The sequence below is a fragment of the Poecilia formosa genome, unplaced genomic scaffold (genome assembly GCF_000485575.1).
Source record: "Poecilia formosa unplaced genomic scaffold, Poecilia_formosa-5.1.2 Scaffold330, whole genome shotgun sequence".
Taxonomy (NCBI): Eukaryota; Metazoa; Chordata; class Actinopteri; order Cyprinodontiformes; family Poeciliidae; genus Poecilia; species Poecilia formosa.
The window spans coordinates 300856-321196 of NW_006800269.1; the positions used below are offsets into that span (position 1 = coordinate 300856).

General features: G+C 38.7%; 1 protein-coding gene across 21 annotated transcripts in view; it reads left to right on the top strand.

The window, feature by feature from the left end:
• ppip5k1b (diphosphoinositol pentakisphosphate kinase 1b) overlaps nt 1–20341 on the top strand; it is a 57212-nt gene that overhangs the window by 16969 nt on the left and 19902 nt on the right. For 11 of the 21 annotated variants that reach the window (XR_001658821.1, XM_016661475.1, XM_016661482.1 and 8 more), the window contains exons 10-28: nt 1179–1280; nt 1750–1836; nt 2201–2276; nt 3427–3536; nt 3847–3870; nt 5714–5799; nt 7089–7214; nt 10110–10154; nt 12441–12562; nt 13572–13754; nt 13844–13985; nt 15182–15405; nt 15535–15662; nt 16441–16555; nt 17044–17055; nt 17931–18038; nt 18125–18241; nt 18664–18804; nt 18893–19001. Coding sequence is in view for 20 of the 21 variants with exons in the window: in XM_016661475.1 (XP_016516961.1) it covers nt 1179–1280; nt 1750–1836; nt 2201–2276; nt 3427–3536; nt 3847–3870; nt 5714–5799; nt 7089–7214; nt 10110–10154; nt 12441–12562; nt 13572–13754; nt 13844–13985; nt 15182–15405; nt 15535–15662; nt 16441–16555; nt 17044–17055; nt 17931–18038; nt 18125–18241; nt 18664–18804; nt 18893–19001 (2057 nt within the window). In the remaining variant the exon portion in view is untranslated. The remainder of the gene's footprint in view (nt 1–1178; nt 1281–1749; nt 1837–2200; nt 2277–3426; nt 3537–3846; nt 3871–5713; nt 5800–7088; nt 7215–10109; nt 10155–12440; nt 12563–13571; nt 13755–13843; nt 13986–15181; nt 15406–15534; nt 15663–16440; nt 16556–17043; nt 17056–17930; nt 18039–18124; nt 18242–18663; nt 18805–18892; nt 19002–20341) is intronic. The other 10 variants (XM_016661480.1, XM_016661488.1, XM_016661491.1 and 7 more) reach the window with 6 other exon arrangements.

The following is a 20341-nucleotide window of genomic DNA, read 5'->3' on the forward strand; positions in this document are numbered from 1 at the left end:
GAACACTTTTACAAGTGCTGTTTCTGTGCTGTGGTGAGCACGAAAACCAGACTGGAAAGAGTCAAAGCGATTCATTATTGTTAGGAAGTTATTTAACTGTTTAAAAACTGCTTTTTCAATAACTTTGCTGATGAATGGGAGGTTGGAGATCGGCCTGTAATTCTGCAGTAGTGATTTGTCTGGATTGTTCTTTTTTGTCGGTGGTTTGATAACTGCTGTTTTCAAAGCCTGGGGGAAAACACCTGAAGACAGCGATGAGTTTACTATTTGGATCAGATCATTAGCAACAACAGGCAGGACTTTCTTAAAGAAATGTGTGGGTAGGACATCCAGACAGCAGGAACTGGAGCTTAATTGACTTATAATTTCTTCTAGGGTTTTATAATGAAGTAGTTGAAATTGGGTCATTTTTCCTGCATTTGTTTTATTTGAGCACAGCATTGGTACTGACTTTGTCGTGGATGTGCAGATTAATCCTCTGATCTTTTGAATTTTCTCTGAAAAGAAACTGGAGAACTTGTTGCAGGTGGCATTAAATTGAAGTTCAGGTGGCAGCATCACAGAAGGATTTGTGAGCCTGTCAACATTAGCAAATAAAGTTTGAGCGTTGTTAGTGTTTTTGTTTATGACATCTGCAAAGAAAGCCTCTCTTGCATGTTTTAGTGTTGTGTGATAGTTACGTAGTCTTTCTTTCTAGATGTCGCAATAAACATGTAGTTGAGTTTTACGCCATTTCCGTTCGGCCCTACGGCAGAGTTGTCTTGCAGACTGAACTGCTTGTGCATTTCTCCATGGAGATTTCTTCCTACCAGTCACAGCCTTCACTTTAATGGGGGCAATGTAATCAATGATATCTGAAAGTTTGCACTGAAAATCATCTACCAACTTATCTACATCATTATAGGTTAAGGGCGAGAAAGAAGAGTAGATTTGATTAAATGTCTCTGCTGTGTTTTCTGTGAAAGTACGTTTTGTGATAGTAGCTGTCAGACTGTACATAACTTCTACAGTCTGATAGAAACTACATTAAATGTTCTCAGGGAATCTAATCTATTTGCCCCATTAAAAAAAAAATCTATTTTCTATTTTCATGATTGTTGTAACTTTGAAGCACTCTGGTCAGCTGTTGTGTTTTGAATGAACTACATGAATAAATCAGACGCTGACCTCTTCACCAGGAACATGGTGATGAGAGAGTTGGCCCCCCAGCTGCACATCCCCTGGTCCATCCCCATGGAGGCTGAAGACATCCCCATCGTCCCGACAACCTCAGGAACCATGTACGTACGATGCACAAAACACCGCGGTGAAGGCATCCAGCTGCCTTTGACAGTCATTTATATCATTTAATCTGTACAAAACATAATAAATCTCTCTTTTAAACTGTCAACATTGAATTACATAGGCATTTTATTTTATTTTATTGCGGGGTATCAGACTAAAGCGGGTGAATACAAATGGCTGCCACAACGTCCAGTTTTTAGTTCTTTTTAGACCGTCATGTTCTTTGTGTTGCCCTGTTGCATAAAATCTGTCTAAATTAGTTGCAAAATGACAAAATATGAAAAACTTTAAGAGGTGTGAATACTTCAGGAAAATATTGCAGTTTGCTTATGGGTTTGTAGAGCTGGATGTATTTTATATATATATATATATATATATATATATATATATATATATATATATATTAAACAAAATGATTTTTACATTAATTCTTGTCCTCCTCCATCTTAATATTTCTTTTAAAAGGATGGAGCTGCGCTGCGTCATCGCCATCATTCGTCATGGAGATCGGACCCCAAAGCAGAAGATGAAAATGGAGGTCCGTCATCCTCTGTAAGTCGCTTCCCTTCCACCTTAAGGTCTCTGCATTTTCTCCTATCCAATAGTTGGCCTCTACAATTAGTTTGTTGATAAATGTTCTTTGTGAGACTTTGCTCTGTTATTACGGTAGTCATACAAAATACTGCATGAGTTTACACAGAGACATGGACTCAAGGACAAAGCTCACATCAAGTTGCTTATCAACTTGATAAGAAACTTGGACATCGTCCGTTTTCTCAAGTTTCTGTGGAATCTTTCAATTCCTGCCTTTAACTTGCATTTTATGTGTTTTATTAAATTGAAATCTGTCCAAAATGCAGCTTCATGTTCCTGTGTCCATAAATACAATATATTTATTTGTGTTTTGCCTAAACAGCTTCTTTGAGTTGTTTAAGAAGTATGGAGGATACAAGACGGGCAAGCTAAAGTTAAAAAAGCCCAAACAGCTGCAGGTGAGTAATTCTTTTATCATATCAATAACTTTTCAGTGTAAATGTTTTTTGACAGTGTTTGTTCCCTTCTTCTTCATATGCTGCTACGTTTCCAGTCAAAACTTTACAAAGAATCGTCACAAAATTATTGAAATGTTTTAATGATTTATTTTCATATTTTTCCAGGATGGATGAATTAAACGTAAACCATAATTTATTTTGTAAATCTCTTAGTTTAGTGAAAATTCTCCCTGAAATTGGCCGTCCAAACGTTTCTATAATAAATCTGACTTGGTTTAACTCTTTTCATGGCAAAAGTAGGAGAGTTCATTTAAACTGTCTCCATTAAGGACCCAGGTTTTAGCGCGGACTATTAAAAAATTAAGAAACTTCAACTAGGACATCTGAATTTTATGAGTTTCAGTGAAATTGATAGCTTGTGATTGGTAGCAACATTTTTTCAGTCTCAATTTTTAATTTTTTTTTAAAGTCGCGTTAATTTAAAGTTCCTTTGAGAGTTTCTGCAGGTACTTTGAGCCTGTGAAAATCCAACGTAAATGCAGAGATTTGCATGTCGTTGTTTTTAAAAACTATGGAAGTCACTTGTTGTGTAATCATGTGAATTGATTACAATTCAATTCATTCCCCTGAATGATTGAATAAAATACCCTTAGGGTACCCTTAGGGTATTTTATTCATGAATAAAATACCCAAATGGTATTTTAGTTTGGTAAGAGTTTGCTTTTGTGCTTTTGTGTGTTTTCAAGAAACTTATTCGGTAAAAATGATGAATTTATGTTCAGTGATAGTTACTGCTTGCCAGATTTTAGACTGAAGAATTGAAGATTTTACTAAAGTAACAAATGTAAGCATTTTTCCTGTGTTTCAACAGGAAAAATGTTTCTTCACTAACGGTACATGTTAAAAATTGAATAGGGGTGGCCAGACCAGGCTAGTAAAAGTTGGGGGTGGCACTATTTAAAAAATAAATACATTTTATGTATATTTTTTTATTTATTTAATTGAATATGATTTGCATTTTTCAAAGAGGGGCTATGAGCTCATGCTGTCTAATCGTAGTCGAGTCCAGCGCAGAGGGAATAATTTGCTCATGGGCAGGGAAATCGGACACTCCGTTGTCAGTCACGGATAAAAGCCGCTGTGATTCCAGGAAGTGCTGGACATCGCCCGCCTGCTGCTGGTCGAACTCGGTCAGCACAACGACTGCGAGATTGAGGAGAAGAAATCCAAACTGGAGCAACTCAAGACAGTGTTGGAAATGTGAGTGTGACATTTTCACCTGTGACACGAATTCGCAGCTAAACACACACACACACACACACGGACCGTCCGTCATCGCTCTGTGGTTTTTCCGGGGACAGCTTTCATTAGCGGGCTCCTCGACCTCCGCAGATCGCCTTTCAACACCTCAGCAGGGCCCATTCACCTTTTTCATGCTCGCTACCAAACACTTGTGTACCATGAAATCACCATCCTCTCATCTTGACTTTAACTGTCTGTTTTTCTTCTTCTCCACCCCCCTTCCTTTATCTCTCCGGTCTTCCCATCCGTCCTTCTCTTTCTCCACAAGGGAATCCAGCTTGAATGTGAATCAGTACGCACCCTCTCCCTTCTTCACTTTGAAGGATGCGGTTTTAGTCAACATGGTGTACAAACTATTAGGAGCATTTCAAAAATTTCCTCACCAGAACAAAAGCTGGAATTTTTCAGATTCCACCCATAAAAATACATTTTTAAGTTTATGCTGTTGTGAATATATCACTACTGTGGTATATTTTATCGTACAGTGTTAGAATAAAATATACCAAGCATTCCTAATGTTTTGTACACTTTTTCTCTAAACTCCATTTATTTTAGGATTTAATAATTGACTCATACACAGTCAAATGATGATTTCACTGTGTTCCTGCGTGTGTAGATCAGTGTGTTTTACCCCTTAATGTGCATGCTGTCCTCACCACACATCAGCTGGACTCCAAGTCCCCTAATGTCTCCTCACTCCTGCCTTCGTTCTGGTGTTGGTGCTCCATTGCTGGTCGTCTTGTGGGCTCGGCTCACCATCTGATATTAAATTTGGAGTTGAATGGTCAACTGCAGGGCGGTAGCATAAAGAGGATAAGTTCATAATAACTTCTAAGATGTATAAAAACCAGGAGTGAATCGATTAATCAGATTAATTGTGATTGTGATTAATTGTGATTAATCGATTAAAATAATCAACTAATTTAGTAACTGATTAATTGTTAACTGGAGTATAGGCCATCTGCTGAAAGAACAACACACTCAGAGCGGTAATTAAGCCAAAATTTTACAAAAAATGTACACATTTTGCATTTAAGACAAAAAATAATCACCTAATCCGCCCTACGCTGTGTGACGTTGAGCAGAAAGGGCTGAGCCTGTCACATGTTCACAATCAAAATATTTTTTTTCTTCGAATAAACAGCATTCCTTTAATGAATGCTGTTTATGCATTTTATGAAATAAAATGTTTTTCTTATTTAAAAAATGAAATGGCGTTATTTGCATCTTTCAATGTATGTCTAATATCGTCTCAGCCAGAAAAAAAACGAGCATCTGATAATATCGGCCTGCATCTAAAGTCTTCGACATAAACACTCCGCCCCAGCATTTAGTCGGCCCCATAATCTCTTGGTCAAGCCTTTTCTAACAGTCCACAGTCCAGAATAAGTAATAAAAGTATGTTTGATTTGTGCTGATATTGTATCGGGTAAATATCGGAATTGGTCAATACTTAACGATGTGATTTCTGTATCGTATCGGAAATGAAAAAGTTGCGTTTGGGACACCCCATTTAAAAACATCCGCATTTTGCCACCAGGACGTACCTGCTCTTTTTCTCTGTTTTGTGCTCCTCAGGCAAAAGCACAAATCTAATTAGATTTCTTTTAAACAGAGGCCCCTTTCTTACTTTGTAGAGGACATCTAAGTTGGCTTATCTATATCATCCTTGTACTCATGTTTTTTTCCTGCCTCAGCTTCCAGAATAAAATTGCTTTCTGAGACCTCTGCCTATCTGCCTGACCTGTCGGCAAATACCAAGCAGTCACTAGTCAGCAGAATGAGCCAGATCCTTAATAAGAGCTCAACATGACGTTTCTCAGCAAGGCCGTGTCTGGAGTTCAGCTGGAACTACTTTGCTACAAATGTTTAACTCTGAAGGACCCAATGAGTAACAGAGTTCCCATCAAACCAGCTGCTAATACCGGCATTAGCCTCGTGTTTTACCCGTGTGTCAGGCCTGAAGGCTTTTTATTGTTTTCAGCTTGTGTTGTAAGAAACCTGGAATGGAGCCTAGATGTGTGTTTTAGTGTTGCACATTTAAACAAAACTCGTAAAACCGAGAGGCGCATTCCGACTTTTCTCCAACTTTTTATTTTTTATTTTTTATTGTCTCTTTTTAATGTTTGTTTCAGGTACGGACATTTCTCTGGAATCAACAGGAAGGTCCAGTTGACCTACCTTCGAAACGGCCAGCCTAAAGCCTCCAGCGAAGAAGAAGGTAGAAATAAACAAACACTTTTAGTTTGTCATTGGGTTTCCGAAAGCATTCAGGCGCCTTTAAAGTTTTCACTCCTTCTAAAGCATTGCAGCCATTTCATAAAATGAAAAAAGTCCGTATTATTTCTCATGAATGTACACTCAGCATCCCATCTTGACAGAAAACCCCCCCAGAAATGTAGAATATTTTGCAATTGTATTAAAAAATAAAAACTGAAATATCACAAGGTCATATGTTTTGTACAGAAGATGACCAGGGCCACTGGGGGGGGGAAAAAATCAGACTTTTTTTCCCCCCAAAATTTTGACTTTAATCTAATAAAATTCTGAGATTAAAGTCAGAAGTCTCGTTTACTTTTAGTGGCCCTGAAGTAGTTTTGTCCATGACAAACGTAATACAAAATTAAAGTTAGTAGTCAAACTAATTTTGTAAATATGTCAAAATCACATTTAATATAGATGAATCAAAATTGTATAATCAGTGTTTTTTATTGTTTTGCGTTTCTGTTGTGTATATCATTACGCTCAAACCCAGGCTGCTACGCAAGTATGTGTTTGATGACATCACACAAGGTATTGGATTTTTTTTTTTTTTGTCCTCATCAATTTGTTTTTTTCTTGTTTTTTTTTCTCTCCATATTTGGAACTTCTTTCTCCAAATGTCTTTATTTCTTTTGCACGTGGCTGCAGCTAATTTTTTGAGCAATATTTGCTCAAAAAAATAATCAACGGATTTCAGAAAAACATTAGCAAACATAATGCTTCTGTTTGTGAAGAAGACCAGAGCAGACGGATAGAAGCAGGTTCTATTATTCCAGAAGGTCATAAAGCAACGATCTTCAGTCAGAGGCCCTTTCAGATTCGTTGCGAGACTCTACTGCTGCCGTATATCTTGCTTTAAGCTTGATGTTTAGATCAGCATCCATCATGGCTGGTAGATCCAGTGTAGTCAAACTGGAAGATGTGATTAAAAACCAGCACCTGCAGACAGTGTATCATCTTTATCGCTGTGCAGATGAAGTTGTAACCTGATCAGAATGAGAGCTATTGTGTAGTCATAATAATTTCTCAGCAGTCTCATGTGGGAGACATCTTGATACTCCAGAGTCGGCATAACGACATTATCTGTCCTTCTCTTTGCGTCTCCCAGCTTGTTGAAATGCGACGTACTCAGGAACGCTGAGTTTGACACAACTTTAACTACAAGATACAACAGAAATGCTTTGCTAAACAACAATCAGTACTGAAGGTGAAGGATTTTTTGTTTTTCTGTTTTTCTGCTGCTTCCAGACTGTAAGAAGGACGGCCCGTCCCTGCTGCTGGTGCTGAAGTGGGGCGGGGAGCTGACGCCCGCTGGCCGGGTTCAGGCCGAGGAGCTGGGGAGGGCCTTCCGCTGCATGTACCCTGGAGGTCAAGGTAGCAAACACACACACACAATTCACACACTGTGTGCTCAGAAAGGGTCAAAGGTTGCCATAAAATGCTTCGCTAGCTTGTGTCCACTGATCATGTTTCTCAAAATAACACAAGTAGGTATTAAGCTACTAAGTTATGTTATTTATTTATGTCAGTTCACTAACAGATTGTTTTTGTGTGGAATTAAGTGCACAATGCAATGTTCCGTAGGGACACTTTAAAACGTGACGCCAAAACAAAGCAGATTAGCTCGTGTTGCTGCACGATCTGTTACTTACTGTTAGGGTTGGGCGTTTTATCGCATCGTATCGCTTATCATTTATTGTGATAAATTTCTTATCATGTTAAGAACTTTTGATTTATTGTCACAATAAATGTCAATTAATGTCTAAAACCTCCCAAAACAATTCACACTGTCAGGATTGTTGTTTAATCCACTTTTTTTCCAATGCAAGTATCAACAAATATCAATAAATTTGAAAATATGGATGCAGTTTAGTAATACAAATCACATTTTTTATGTGACTGGTGACCTGAATTGCTGTGTCATGCTGTCACACGCTATAGTTTTTATTGTCACTTTTATTGTTATCATAATAATACCACAAAATATCATGATAAAATTTACGTCCAAATCCTCCAGCCCTACGTCGACTCACTGAAAGAAATACTTCTGGATCTTTCTTGATGCGTACATCGACACTCATAACATATTTATATAAATTAAAATACTTGAGGACCTGTTTTCCTAGACAATGTTATGATTCTCTTCGTGAATAATATCATAATTTAGTTCAAAGATTATATTTGCACCTGAGATTTTGATCTCCATGAGGTTTTAGCCTGGTTAAATAAAGGAAAATAGGAGAGAGAGAAATTAAGTAGAAAATTGACTGTAAGGTATTTACGCCCTCAATGCGCCCTCTGGTGGACTCATCAGGAACAAAACAAATACCTTTGTTTTTATAGCAATCACATCTTTATGAGATTAATTAAAGACATAATCACATGTACAAGACTATATTCCATGTGTTTATTGGAAACACAAACGTGTCACGCCATCTTTCCTCATGCTTGATTTGGTTGAATTTTAAACATTTTTCAGAAAGCATCAGTCTACCAAATTGTGCTTAAACCGTTTCTCTTTTTGTTGTTCTCTTGAAGTCAACTACTAGTTATATGATTACAATGACAAAAAGTAAAAACAGAAATTAAAATGCCCTTCTTGATGGGCATACCAAGAAGGTTATTTTTTATATATTTTAGCGCGTAAATACGTACGGTTTGTGCTTCCAGGACAGGTCGTGGAGTCGCATATTTAATTTCCCTCTGGGGTCAATAAAGTATTTTTGAATTTAATTGAATCTGCAAGACCCTTATACTTTTGCTTATTCTTATTTTTTTTTGTTGAGGTAAAGATCATATTTGTTTGATGTTGTCAAGTTTATTCGTCTGTTTATTTGTTTTTATTTGGTGATGGTGTTTGGACCCAGTGGCTCCTGTCAGTCCTCCTCTGTTGACCTGGGACCCTTAGAGGTTTATTTTAAACCTGTAATTACAGATCTTGGTTTTAAGGTGGACAGTGATTTCAAATTGGACAGCCAAATCAGAGCCGAATTTAAGTCCAGTTTTTATCATTTAAGGCGATTGGCATCAGTGAAATCTTTTCTTTCCAGGCAGCATTTTGAAACAGTGATCCACGCTTTTATTTCGACTCGACTGGATTACTGTACCTCACTTTATCTGGGAGTCGGTCAGTCGCTGCTCCCACGTCTGCAGCTGGTTCAGATGCTGCTGTACGACTTTTGACAGGAACTTGAAAGAGGGAACATGTGACCCCTGTCCTGGCTTCACTTCACTGGCTGCCTGTATATTTTAGGATTCATTTTAAAATTCTTAAGTTCGTTTTTAAATCACTACATAATTTTGCCCCGGCTTACCTCTCTGAGCTTCTTCACCCCTATATACCTCATCGGTCTCTCAGGTCTGCCGATCAGCTGCTCTTGGAGGTACTGAGATCCAGAAGGAAGCTCAGAGGGGACAGGGCTTTCTCTGTCATGGGTCCTAAGTTATGGAACGACTTGCCTTTGCAGGTCAGAGAGGCCCCTTCACTGTCCACTATTAAAGCTCGTCTTAAAACCCATCTATTTTATACTTTTTGTATAAATTAATTTTTTTATTTGTAATGTCAAGAACATCGATTTTTTTAATCTCCAGCGGGATCCAGTTTTAAATTATATGTTTGTTTTTAAACTGCAAGAGTTGATTTATTTTATTAATTTTTTATTGTTGTGTTTTAATTAATGTACTGCACTTAGTATCAGCTGTGGTTGTTTTAAAGTGCTTTATAAATAAAGTTGGTATGGTATTTTTACTCCACAAGTTTCTTAGCAGTCATAGAAACACATTGCATTTAACAGTAATAAATCTATCTCACTCGTAACGCTTTCGCAAGTATAACCATAGAAATCGATATTAATGTTCCCCCAACTTGTTTTTGTGGATAAACATACTTGTGAGGAACTGGTTGTTCAAACTGGTTGTGGGTGTGTAGCAGCACCTGTGTGTAAAGAAAAGGAACAGAAATGTTGGGTTTTGAAGGGTTTTCCATTGCATGGAGGTTTTTCTCCTTAATCCATCGTAGGAGTCTTTAACTGACCTTCCCTTCCTAATGCTTTATTATCAGTGCATGTAGAACTACCAGTTCTGCTCAAACAACCTGAAACTGAACTAAAAGTAGATGCACAGGCTGCCTGTGTTGCTTCCTGTTTTTTTTCTTCTGTAAAGGTCACACACTTCACACTTCCACTGTTGTCATTCCTCTTTCATTCACCACAACTTTTTGTCAATTAACTCTTCTCTTCTTACCTGTCGTTGCTATGTGTACACTACTAGCCCATAATCGCCGGTCCCCTGGCTGCGAGTCCCCTGTTGACTTTGGTAAGACGAGGGGTTTCCTGGCTGTCACCGCTCCGCCACTCACTCCCGTTAAAGCTGCAGCCTGTAACTCTTATTTTAAAAAAAAATTAAAGGTTTTTTTTTACATGTTTGTTAAAACTGTCACCATGTCGTAGCAGTGTGATACGAGACAGATGATCTGTGAAAAGATCAAGTTTCTTCACTTCTTTCTTGAGCTACTATTGGTGTCTGGAGAAATCCCCAACTCCTGGTAAAAAACAACCAATCAGAGCCAGAGGGAGGGTCTTAGTGCTGTCAATCAACCTGCACTGCTAGTGGCAGAGAAACAACTCCACGTTAAACCATTGGTGGCTATGCTAACTAGCATTACCATTCACCGTATGCTCTGCTGAAATGGAGGAACTGTAGCTAGCAGAGAGAAATGGGGCAGGTGTGAGCAGCATGCACACAGAGAGTGATTGACAGCGCTAAGACCCTCCTCCTGGCTCTGATTGGTTGTTTCTATTTAGTACTGGAAGGAGACAGGAGCTTTTTCACAGAGATCCTCTGTTTCATGCTGTACTGTCACAACATGGAGACAGTTTCAACACATTGTAACAAAATATACTTTTTACATAAGTTGCGTACTGCAGCTTTAAGCGCGTCGGTCCATCCGTCTCTCTAACATGATCTGATTCCTTCTCATTGTGATTTGTGGTTAATCTCACTTGGCAACTTGACAATTCCTTTTTGTTTTTTCTACTGAGATTGCTGTGGATTGTTTGTATCATTACTGTTGAAACCACCCAAAACACTTTCATAATTATTTATTTATTTTTGTCATTTTCTGAGGCCTAGTTTATATTCTGCACTGTAAGTAAGGAGAGGACAAGTCGCCAACATGCTTTAAATTCAAATACAGCATGAAAACACAATATGTCCAGGGAATATCTTTATGCTACTGGGCTGCACAGAACTGGAAAATGCATGAAACATTTTATCTGTAGCATTCGTTTGCACAATGCAGAGACGCAGTGCCTTACAAAAGCAACTCATACCCCTTGAAGTTTTCCACATTCTTGCTGTCACAGCACTAATTGACTGCATTTCACTGGGACATGAAGTTGTGTGTAAAGAGAGAGGAAAATGATGCATGGTTTTTCCAGATAATCAGTAGTCTAACCAGCTTTTGTAAAATCTCACCATTGAAACGTCTTGTCATTTTTTGAGGCCTAGTTTATATTCTGCACTGTAGCTAAGGAGAGGACAAGTCGCCAACATGCTTTAAATTCAAATACAGCATGAAAACTGTATTTGCTTTTAACCACTTCTTTACCGCCTCTTTGCCTTCTGAAACCTTCCATGTTACGTTAAACAACAGACTATGGAAGAAGATTAGGGCCACTGAAAAAATGTATTTTGACTTTGATCTATTTGACTGATTTAAGAATTGTGACTTTGATATCCTTGAATTTGTTCTTGAAATTCTAACTTTGATCTCTTTGACTTTGATCTGAGTTTTGACTGAGTTCCTGATGATGTGCCTGTTTCACGCAGCAACACTGTGATGTTGAGATATTTGTGAGAAATTGTGTATTCTCTCACTTTTTAAATTTGACCAGATCATTTCCCATCCCCAGACGGTGAGATGGAAATCATGTTGCCTTTCTTCTTACTTTTCTTCCATAAAGACCAGATTTGTGAAGTCACACCCAGAGCTGCATTTCAGGAGATGGATTTTAATATTTAATTTTATTATCTGAGTAAATGTGTCATTTTCCTTCCTCTTCAGAAATACACTTCTTGTGTTAGTCTACCACATAAATCACCACAAATCCTTAAACATTTGTAGATGTAAAGTGACAGAATGTGGAAAAAGTTTTGAGATATCTCCACTTTTGTCAAGGCACTCTTAATAAATTGATTTATTTTAAGCATGAAAAGTTGTTTGCTGAGGAATGTAAAATGTCTGCTCCGACCTGCGGGTGAGTGCGTCTGATCGGAAGGTTTACTCAGCTTTTATTCACTTTCAATTCATTTTATACGGAGCTCAAACTTTACGATTCAAGTCGACATTTACATGAAACGAGACGAGGTGGTTTAAGATCGCTGCATTTGGACTAAAAGTGATGCTCTGCCTGCTCAGGTTCTCTGTTTCAGATTATCGGGGGAATCTTCGGTATTTTACGGTGAAATCAACACATCATCGTTTTCTCTTTGTCTGCCGACGTCTCCACTGATTGAGCCTTCCCTTTAAAAAAAATTTAAAAAGAACAATTTGACTGTAAGTTTTAAACCAGCCGGTCTGCTTTGTGCACGATATTCCAGGTGACTTTGCGGGGTTTCCTGGCTGCGGCCTGCTGCGTCTGCACAGCACTTACCGCCACGACCTGAAGATTTATGCCTCTGACGAAGGCAGGGTTCAGATGACGGCTGCAGCGTTTGCCAAGGTAACTTTGTGGGCTCGACCGACAGATGAAACTTTGTTTATGAAGCTTAGTTAGGAACACACAGAGCTGGTGGAGGGGTTACATAGCTATGAATGCGATGTTGGGCTTTAAACGATGACCAGAGAAACGTTGTTGTCACAGTAGTTTATGATTTAAAACCATTAATTAAGAACACAAGTCTTGATTGATTTTAATTTCTTCAATCTACGTAGATTTACAAAAGAATATAGAAATATAAATACACAGAAATTAATCATCTGTCATGATTTCTGCTGATTGCAGTTGCTGGACTGTATTTCCACTGATTGAATCTCTTGTAGAGCTACAATTAACGATTGTTTTAGTTTTATACTGATGATTAATCGGGTAAAAAAAAAAATCCACATTCTGCAGATTTTTCACTCTAGCCGTTTTTATGCAACATACAAAAAAAAAAACAATAAAAGATGCAAATAAACAAATAATTCAATTCATTTTTACAAAAAGAAAAACATTTTATTTCCTGAAATGCAATAGCAGCATCCTTCTAGTGAATGCCTGATCATCTGCAGCAAAAAACACGTCTAACATCAAAATGTGAAAAGCTGAGGCCTTTATGCTTCACTTAATATTTATACACATTAACAATTCATTGGCAAAAGGTGCCAAATAGGATTTATTTTATTTTTGTTTTTAGAGAATTTGAGCAAAGTGAAGTTAAAATGATGCTACTTGAAAGATTTTTTGGGTAGAACATATTTACAAAGTTTTTTTTTTTTGTTTGTTTCTCTTTGTTGCAAGATGTATATATTTTTGTACAGTTTTGTCTGAATTGCTGCTGAGTCAGCTGTTCTATTCAGCGCTTGGCTTTTTCTTCTTAGTCTGTACATCAGTCCACGATTATCAAATTAGTTGCCGATTATGTCAATAATTGATTCATCACGATTAATTGTCTCTGCCTTTCCTTTCTGGCTTTTAAGCATGGTCCATATTTCTCCAGTAGTTTCCATCTGTTGGTGTTTGTGTCCAGGGCCTGCTGGCTCTGGAGGGCGAGCTGACGCCCATCCTGGTCCAGATGGTGAAGAGCGCCAACATGAATGGACTCCTGGACAGCGACAGCGACTCTCTGACTGACTGCCAGCAGAAGGTGAAGGCCAGACTACACGAGATTATGCAGAAGGACCAAGACTTCACTCAAGACGACTTTCAGAAGGTAACTCAAAGCGTGTCAACAGGCTGTTTCAAAACATTGCCTCGTATCTGCTGACCGATGAGTCTTTCTGTGTTTCCTTCGTGGTCCAGTTGGCCCCGACCGGCAGCCCATCCCTGGTGAACTCAATGAAGGTCATAGAGAATCCAGTCAAAACCTGCGACAAGGTTTATGCGCTCATTCAGAGCCTCACCTCACAGATTCGAAAGAGGCTGGAGGACCCCAAATCCGCAGGTAGACCGACTCGACTCGCTTGAGACTTTCTGTCACGGCCAAAGTTTAAATCACATGCAGACATCTTGAATACGTTCTGTAATTTAAGGCAATTGAGGCTACTGCCAGCTAACTGCTAATATAACCTTGCTAACTATCTAGCTAGCATTTTGCATCTATCATGGGTAAGTGTGAATGTTTCACCAGTTGCTTGGATGATGTTTCTTTTTTCCACTGGCTCATTTCTGCTTCTTTGGTCTTAATTTGAATTCAAGCTGACATTAAAACGGCCTTAAATTTGACTTGCTGAAACCTGCAGAAACCCAACATTTCCAATTCCATCATGTTCTGTGGCTGACAGGATTTGCCAGCTCAGTAGCTACTTTACCTGTAAAAGTTTCAACCTAATTGATGGCTGCTTCAAAGGCTTTCTCCAGGGGCTTAGAAAGCAGAGAAAAAAACTTAAAAATAAATAAAAATGTAAATGTTTGGTGTTAAAATCTCCTAAATTAGTTCTTATTTGTCATAATAGGTTAGAAAATATATTTAGCTACACCTTAAATCTGTTGAGTCTCCCTCCATTGTTTTTATTCATTTGTTTAATTTAGATTAAATTCATTCAGTACGTTTGTAGATTTGATTCAGAAAATCACCTTTCATTCGTTAATCTGTACGTCACATTAATGTGACATACTGGTTGTTGTTTCCAACATTGTATTTGTATATATCTTATTTGGGCTATTTTTGTCATCCATGTTGATCTTTTATTTAAATCTAGGACCTTTCAAATGTTCTAAAAGTCTAAAAATTTGTCTCTGAAGCTTCAGAAGCTTCATGGGTTGTTGGTTTGGGTTTTAGTTTCACTTTCTTGCTTTCTAAATAAACTTCACGTCTCAATTTGATGTTGTTGAAAATATGTATCCTTCCTTCCATCTATTACTTGTACAGGTCAAGGGTCAGAAAAAAGGGTAGCTAGCGTCTCTGCAGACCACACACATTCTGGATACAAACTCTTTACACTTTTACCTTCAGGTTCTGGGTAATCTCTGATTTATTTATATATATATATATATATATATATATATATATATATATATATATATATATATATATATATATATATATAAAATAAAACGCTCAGAGTAGACAACACATTCCGATATTTCTTTCCTGTTTCTCAGTAACAGTCATGATGGTCGTCCTGCGTTTCTCTCCAGATCTGCAGCTGTACCACAGCGAGACACTGGAGCTGATGCTGCAGCGCTGGTCCAAGCTGGAGAGGGACTTCCGCATGAAGAACGGCCGCTACGACATCAGCAAGATCCCGGACATCTACGACTGCATCAAGTACGACTCGCAGCACAACGCCTCCGTCGGCCTGGAGGACACGCTGGAGCTCTTCAGGCTGTCCCGCGCTCTGGCTGACATCGTCATCCCACAGGTCAGATCGCTTTCGTTCACCTCAGGCCTGGTGCAGTTTGATTCTTGCTCCGTCCCTTTTTGATTTGACAAAAGAATATATATGGATCAGAATACAGAGTGAAAACATTTTGGATCCTTGTGGTTTCAGGAATACGGCATCAATAAAGCGGAGAAGCTGGACATCGCTCAGGCGTACTGCGTCCCTCTGATGAAGAAGATCTACCTGGACCTGCAGAGGACCCACGAGGACGAGGCCGTCAACAAGCTGCACCCTCTGTGAGGTCACACCCAAACGTGTGATTACTGTGCTACTAAACTTTGTCTCGTTTCTTTAAACTTTCAAAGATCAATATCATAGTTTCTATTTTATCTTAGACTTGCTTGCTTTTTCCGACTAAGTGGAATTGAACAGAAAAAAAAAATCTTGAATGAATTTTTTTCCACAGATAAAACCAAATAAATGTGAATTAAACTCAGAAGTTAAATATCCCATTAATTTTTTTCCCTCAAGTTCTTGGTGAGAAAAAAATCACTTAAAGTTTTCTCTCTTGGCTAGAAAACGTTTCAATTAGAATAATAAAGTGGAATAACTGGATACTCCAGCTAATCCTAATATGACTGAATTGAAATACTTTTAAACATTTTTTAATATGTTTTTATAAATACATCTATTTTTGTAAAGTGCGCTGAGATTAATTTTTTTGTGAACTTCTATATAAACAAGCTTAAATAAACTAGAGCTGAAATGATTCATCGGATTCATCACAATGAACCAATTATTGAAATTGGCAACTGATTTACTAATTGATTAATCGATGACTGGAGTGCACAGACTCAGAAAAAGACCTTTTACTGGAAAAACCCCAAAAACATATTCTGAGCAGTAATTAAGCCAAAACTGTACAAAATACCAGATTCCTCTGAAACCTGCCACACTACAGTAAAATGTGAGAAAAACGTCAAAGTTAATGTAAATAGTAGTCAGAGCTGTTCTGTCGATCACCTGTGTGACCCGATCAGCTCTCATGTCCGTTCCTGTCCCCCTGCTGTTCAGGTATTCCCGCGGAGTGATGTCTCCTGGTCGCCACGTTCGCACACGACTCTACTTTACGAGCGAGAGCCACGTCCACTCCCTGCTCAGCATGTTCCGCTACGGAGGGCTGCTGGATGTGTGTACAGCCCTCACTCACTTATCCTTCTCAAGTCATTTCCTCTCAGGCTTGTTTTTGAAAATATTGTCGGAGATTCGCCAGAAACCATCTGGGCCTCATGAGTAATTATTGTAATTAATTATTGTTGTGGCGCATTGCTTTATGCAGCACAAACTTCCAGAAAACTGCAAAGATGCCGAAACACTTAGTTGCTTTAAATCAAGGCTTAAAAACCAGACCTGTTTAGATCTGTTTGGTTTGTAATGAATGGACCACTATCAAGATATTTAATGTGTATTTGTTTGATGACATTTGACAAAATTTTACGTCTTTCTTATTTCATGATTGGCTGCCATGTTGTGTTTTTATGGTGTAAAGCACTTTGAGCTGCCTTGTTGCTGAAATATGCTTTACAGATAAATACGCTGATGCATGCTGGGCTAAATGAGACTCATATGACTTTTGGACAAATCCTTTTTTTTTTTTTTTTTTTTGTCTGTGTACAGAGCCTTGCAAAAGTATTCACACCTCTTTAACTTTTCCACAGCTCGTCACATAAAAACCGCAGAGTTTTAATGTGCGTTATGTTTAAAACGTTATGTGATAGACCAACACAATTATGGAGAAGAATACAAATGTTTCTCAGAATTACTTTACAAACAAAAGTCTGAATTGTGGTGCTGTTTTAGCATTTATCAGGAAAAAAACATCCATAACTCTGGAGGAGCTGCAGAGATTCACAGTCGAGAGAGTCTCAGCTATTAGCTATGAAACCCTCCACCATTAAAAAAAAGAAGAAAAAAAAGTCATGGCTTTCGTAGGCAACACCAGACATGAAACGTTAAAGAAAATCTGAAATTTTAGCACGTTCTGCTTCAACCAGGAAGGTCTGAGCGTTGCTTAAAACGCATAAATTACTGCTAGAGCTAGCGCTGTAGCACCTAGCATACATCATCTACCCTGAATAGTTTGCAGCAGATAAACATCCATGTGATGATGTTTTATTTAAATTTATAAAAATTAACATCCTAAAGCATTTTTTTCCCATTTGAAATAAGTAAAGTCTATTGTTAGAACTAATCATGGATTCCTTTCAGAAAAAAAAACACAAGAGCAAAACCAACTAGACTTTTTCGTTGAGTTATTATTTTCTGATTTTGAAAGTGTGTTAAAGTTGTGATTTTACGTCACAAAAAAAACAGCTGTTTTTTTTTTTCCCCCATCATGTTTTAAAACCATGTGTCACTTTTCGTCCACCACTCTGTCGGTCCATCTCATAAAATCTCAGCAATTTGCACGAGGCTTGCTGTTGCTATGTGACGAAACGTGATTCGTATAAAGGGCGTGCGAATGCTTCTGTAAGGCATTGTGCGTGTGTTTGTGTGTTGGTAAGGAGGTGAAGGACCAGCAGTGGAAGCAGGCGATGGACTACCTGAGCGCCGTGACTGAGCTCAACTACATGACGCAAATCGTCATCATGCTGTACGAAGACAACAACAAGGTCGGTTCGCAGGCCGCTGCTCATCTTCCTCAGCTGATCTCCGGGTTCCTTAACGGGAAGGCTGTCTCTTTCATGTCCGCGAGAAGGACCCGTCCTCAGAGGAACGTTTCCACGTGGAGCTCCACTTCAGCCCAGGGGTCAAAGGGTGTGAGGATGAGGAGAACGTGCCTCTGGGCTTTGGCTTCCGCCCTGCTTCATCAGAGGTCTGTGATTATGTGTTAGAAGTTTTATATATATATATATATATATATATATATATATATATATATATATCTATCATGCCACTTCCTGTCGTCTTCTTTGTCTCTTCCACCAGTAGTAACATCCTTTAGTTGATCACATAACTCGTGCAAAAAAAAGTTTTTCCATTGCAGTTTTGAGAAACCGACTAATTTTGATAAGGCAAAAAAACATAATGCAAAAATTTGACAATAAAACTTGAGATTTTTTGTTTGTTTTTTTCCTAAAAATTTCCGTCTCTCCGATATGCAAATTTGTCTTCATAGTTCCAATGACACGGAAACGAAACCTATGAGTCCACGCCAGGTTCATTGATAATTTCATAAAATAATCCATAATGGGTCGCTGGGTGAAAACTTGACTTGTCCATTTTTTGACCAATCAGAATGAGGACAAAAAACCCAATCAGGGAAGCCTGGAGGATCTTTCCCAGGATCAGACGGACGACGCTCTTCCGGTCACAGAGCTCATCAACCTGCAGAGACGCTCTCCGATGATCCGCAACCGCAAGACGGGCTCCATGGAGGTAGAGGAGGGTCGGCCTCTCGGCAGCACCCATAATGCATTGCTGAGTATTGTTACTATTATTGATGCGTGGCCTTGTTTTTGACCAGGTCCTCTCTGAGACGTCGCCCAACCATTCCTCCAAAGGCTGCACATCCCACCGGCTCTTCCAGTCGTGTTCCCGCCAGTCTCCTGAGATCAAACCAGCGGGAGGCCTAGGTCAGCTTCTAACTCTTATGTGTTTGTATTCTTTCCTCGTGTGTGTGTGTGTGCGTGTGTGTGTTTGTCATCAGGTCATCCTGCCTTCATATCACATCTATTTTAAGCTGTCACCACCAATGTTGCTCTTCATTTTTTTGGGGCCTTTTCCCCACCTTCACCTTTCCACCTTATCCCCTTTCAGTCCCTTCCTCATCTCTCTCTCCTTTCCATCGCCTCCCCCTCCTGTTTCTCATGGCTGCATAGCTTTCAGTTCAGCTTAGCAGCAGGGCAAACAGGATCAGACTCCAAACTATTCAGGCGAGAGGTCAGCTGGGAGTTGAGGCGTTCACAGCCAACATCAGGATTTCTCCGTCACAGGACGCTTGCAGATGATCCGATACTCCCTGTAGAAAATAAACGTTCAGCACAAGGCTGCAGGTTTTAGCTGACCGCCGTTTTACACAGGAAGTTAATTTCATAGGATCAAACTAAACGCTCTTAGGTTACTGGTCGCTGATTTAAATTTAATTGAAACATCTGCAACATCTTGCCTTGCAAAACTATTTATACCCCTTAAAGGGGCAGTGTTGTGTATTTTCCAGGCACATAATGCAATCGAGTAACTATGTTATTTGGAATTGCTAGAAATATATATATATATATATATTTATATATATATATATATATATAAAGCCTTGAAATTGGGCCTCTGTTCCTTTTAAGAAGCTCCTGCTCTTTCTGAACTCCGCCTTCAGGAAGTCGTCACAACGAAGTTTCTCCATTAAGCCGTTGACAAACGTTTTTCAAACACCATTCATGGTTCCCATGGAGATTAAAGGATTTCTCAAACATGCATGAAAGAATCAAGGCAACACTCCAGGCATGTTTTTGCTGAAGGAATAACTTAAAAAAAGGTCGATTTTACACGATACCGCCCCTTTAAGCATATTAGCACACCGACACTTCAAAGGCGGTTCATTCAATTTTCCAACTTTGTGTCGCTCTATAAGGTAAAATCTTAATAAAACCCTTTCTGCACCACACTGCAATGTTAAACTGATGTAGTGTACGACACAGAAGAGGCAAATTGAGCTGAATCACTTTCCCGCCTTTAGGATACAGAGTAACGACCATGTTTCAGTTTGCAGACCAACATGTAACGGTGAATAAATCTTCTCGTTTAAAGAGCAGCAATCGACTTTTTCAGGAATCCTTTTAACCTAGAAATGTATGTTGTGAATGTTTTTTCCCAGCTCTCAGTGTTTTATGTTGTCATTAAATGACAAACAGGATCGTCTGCAGCACATCCCAACACACAGTGTCAGGTTTTTTGTCACGCGAGACTTTAATGAATTATT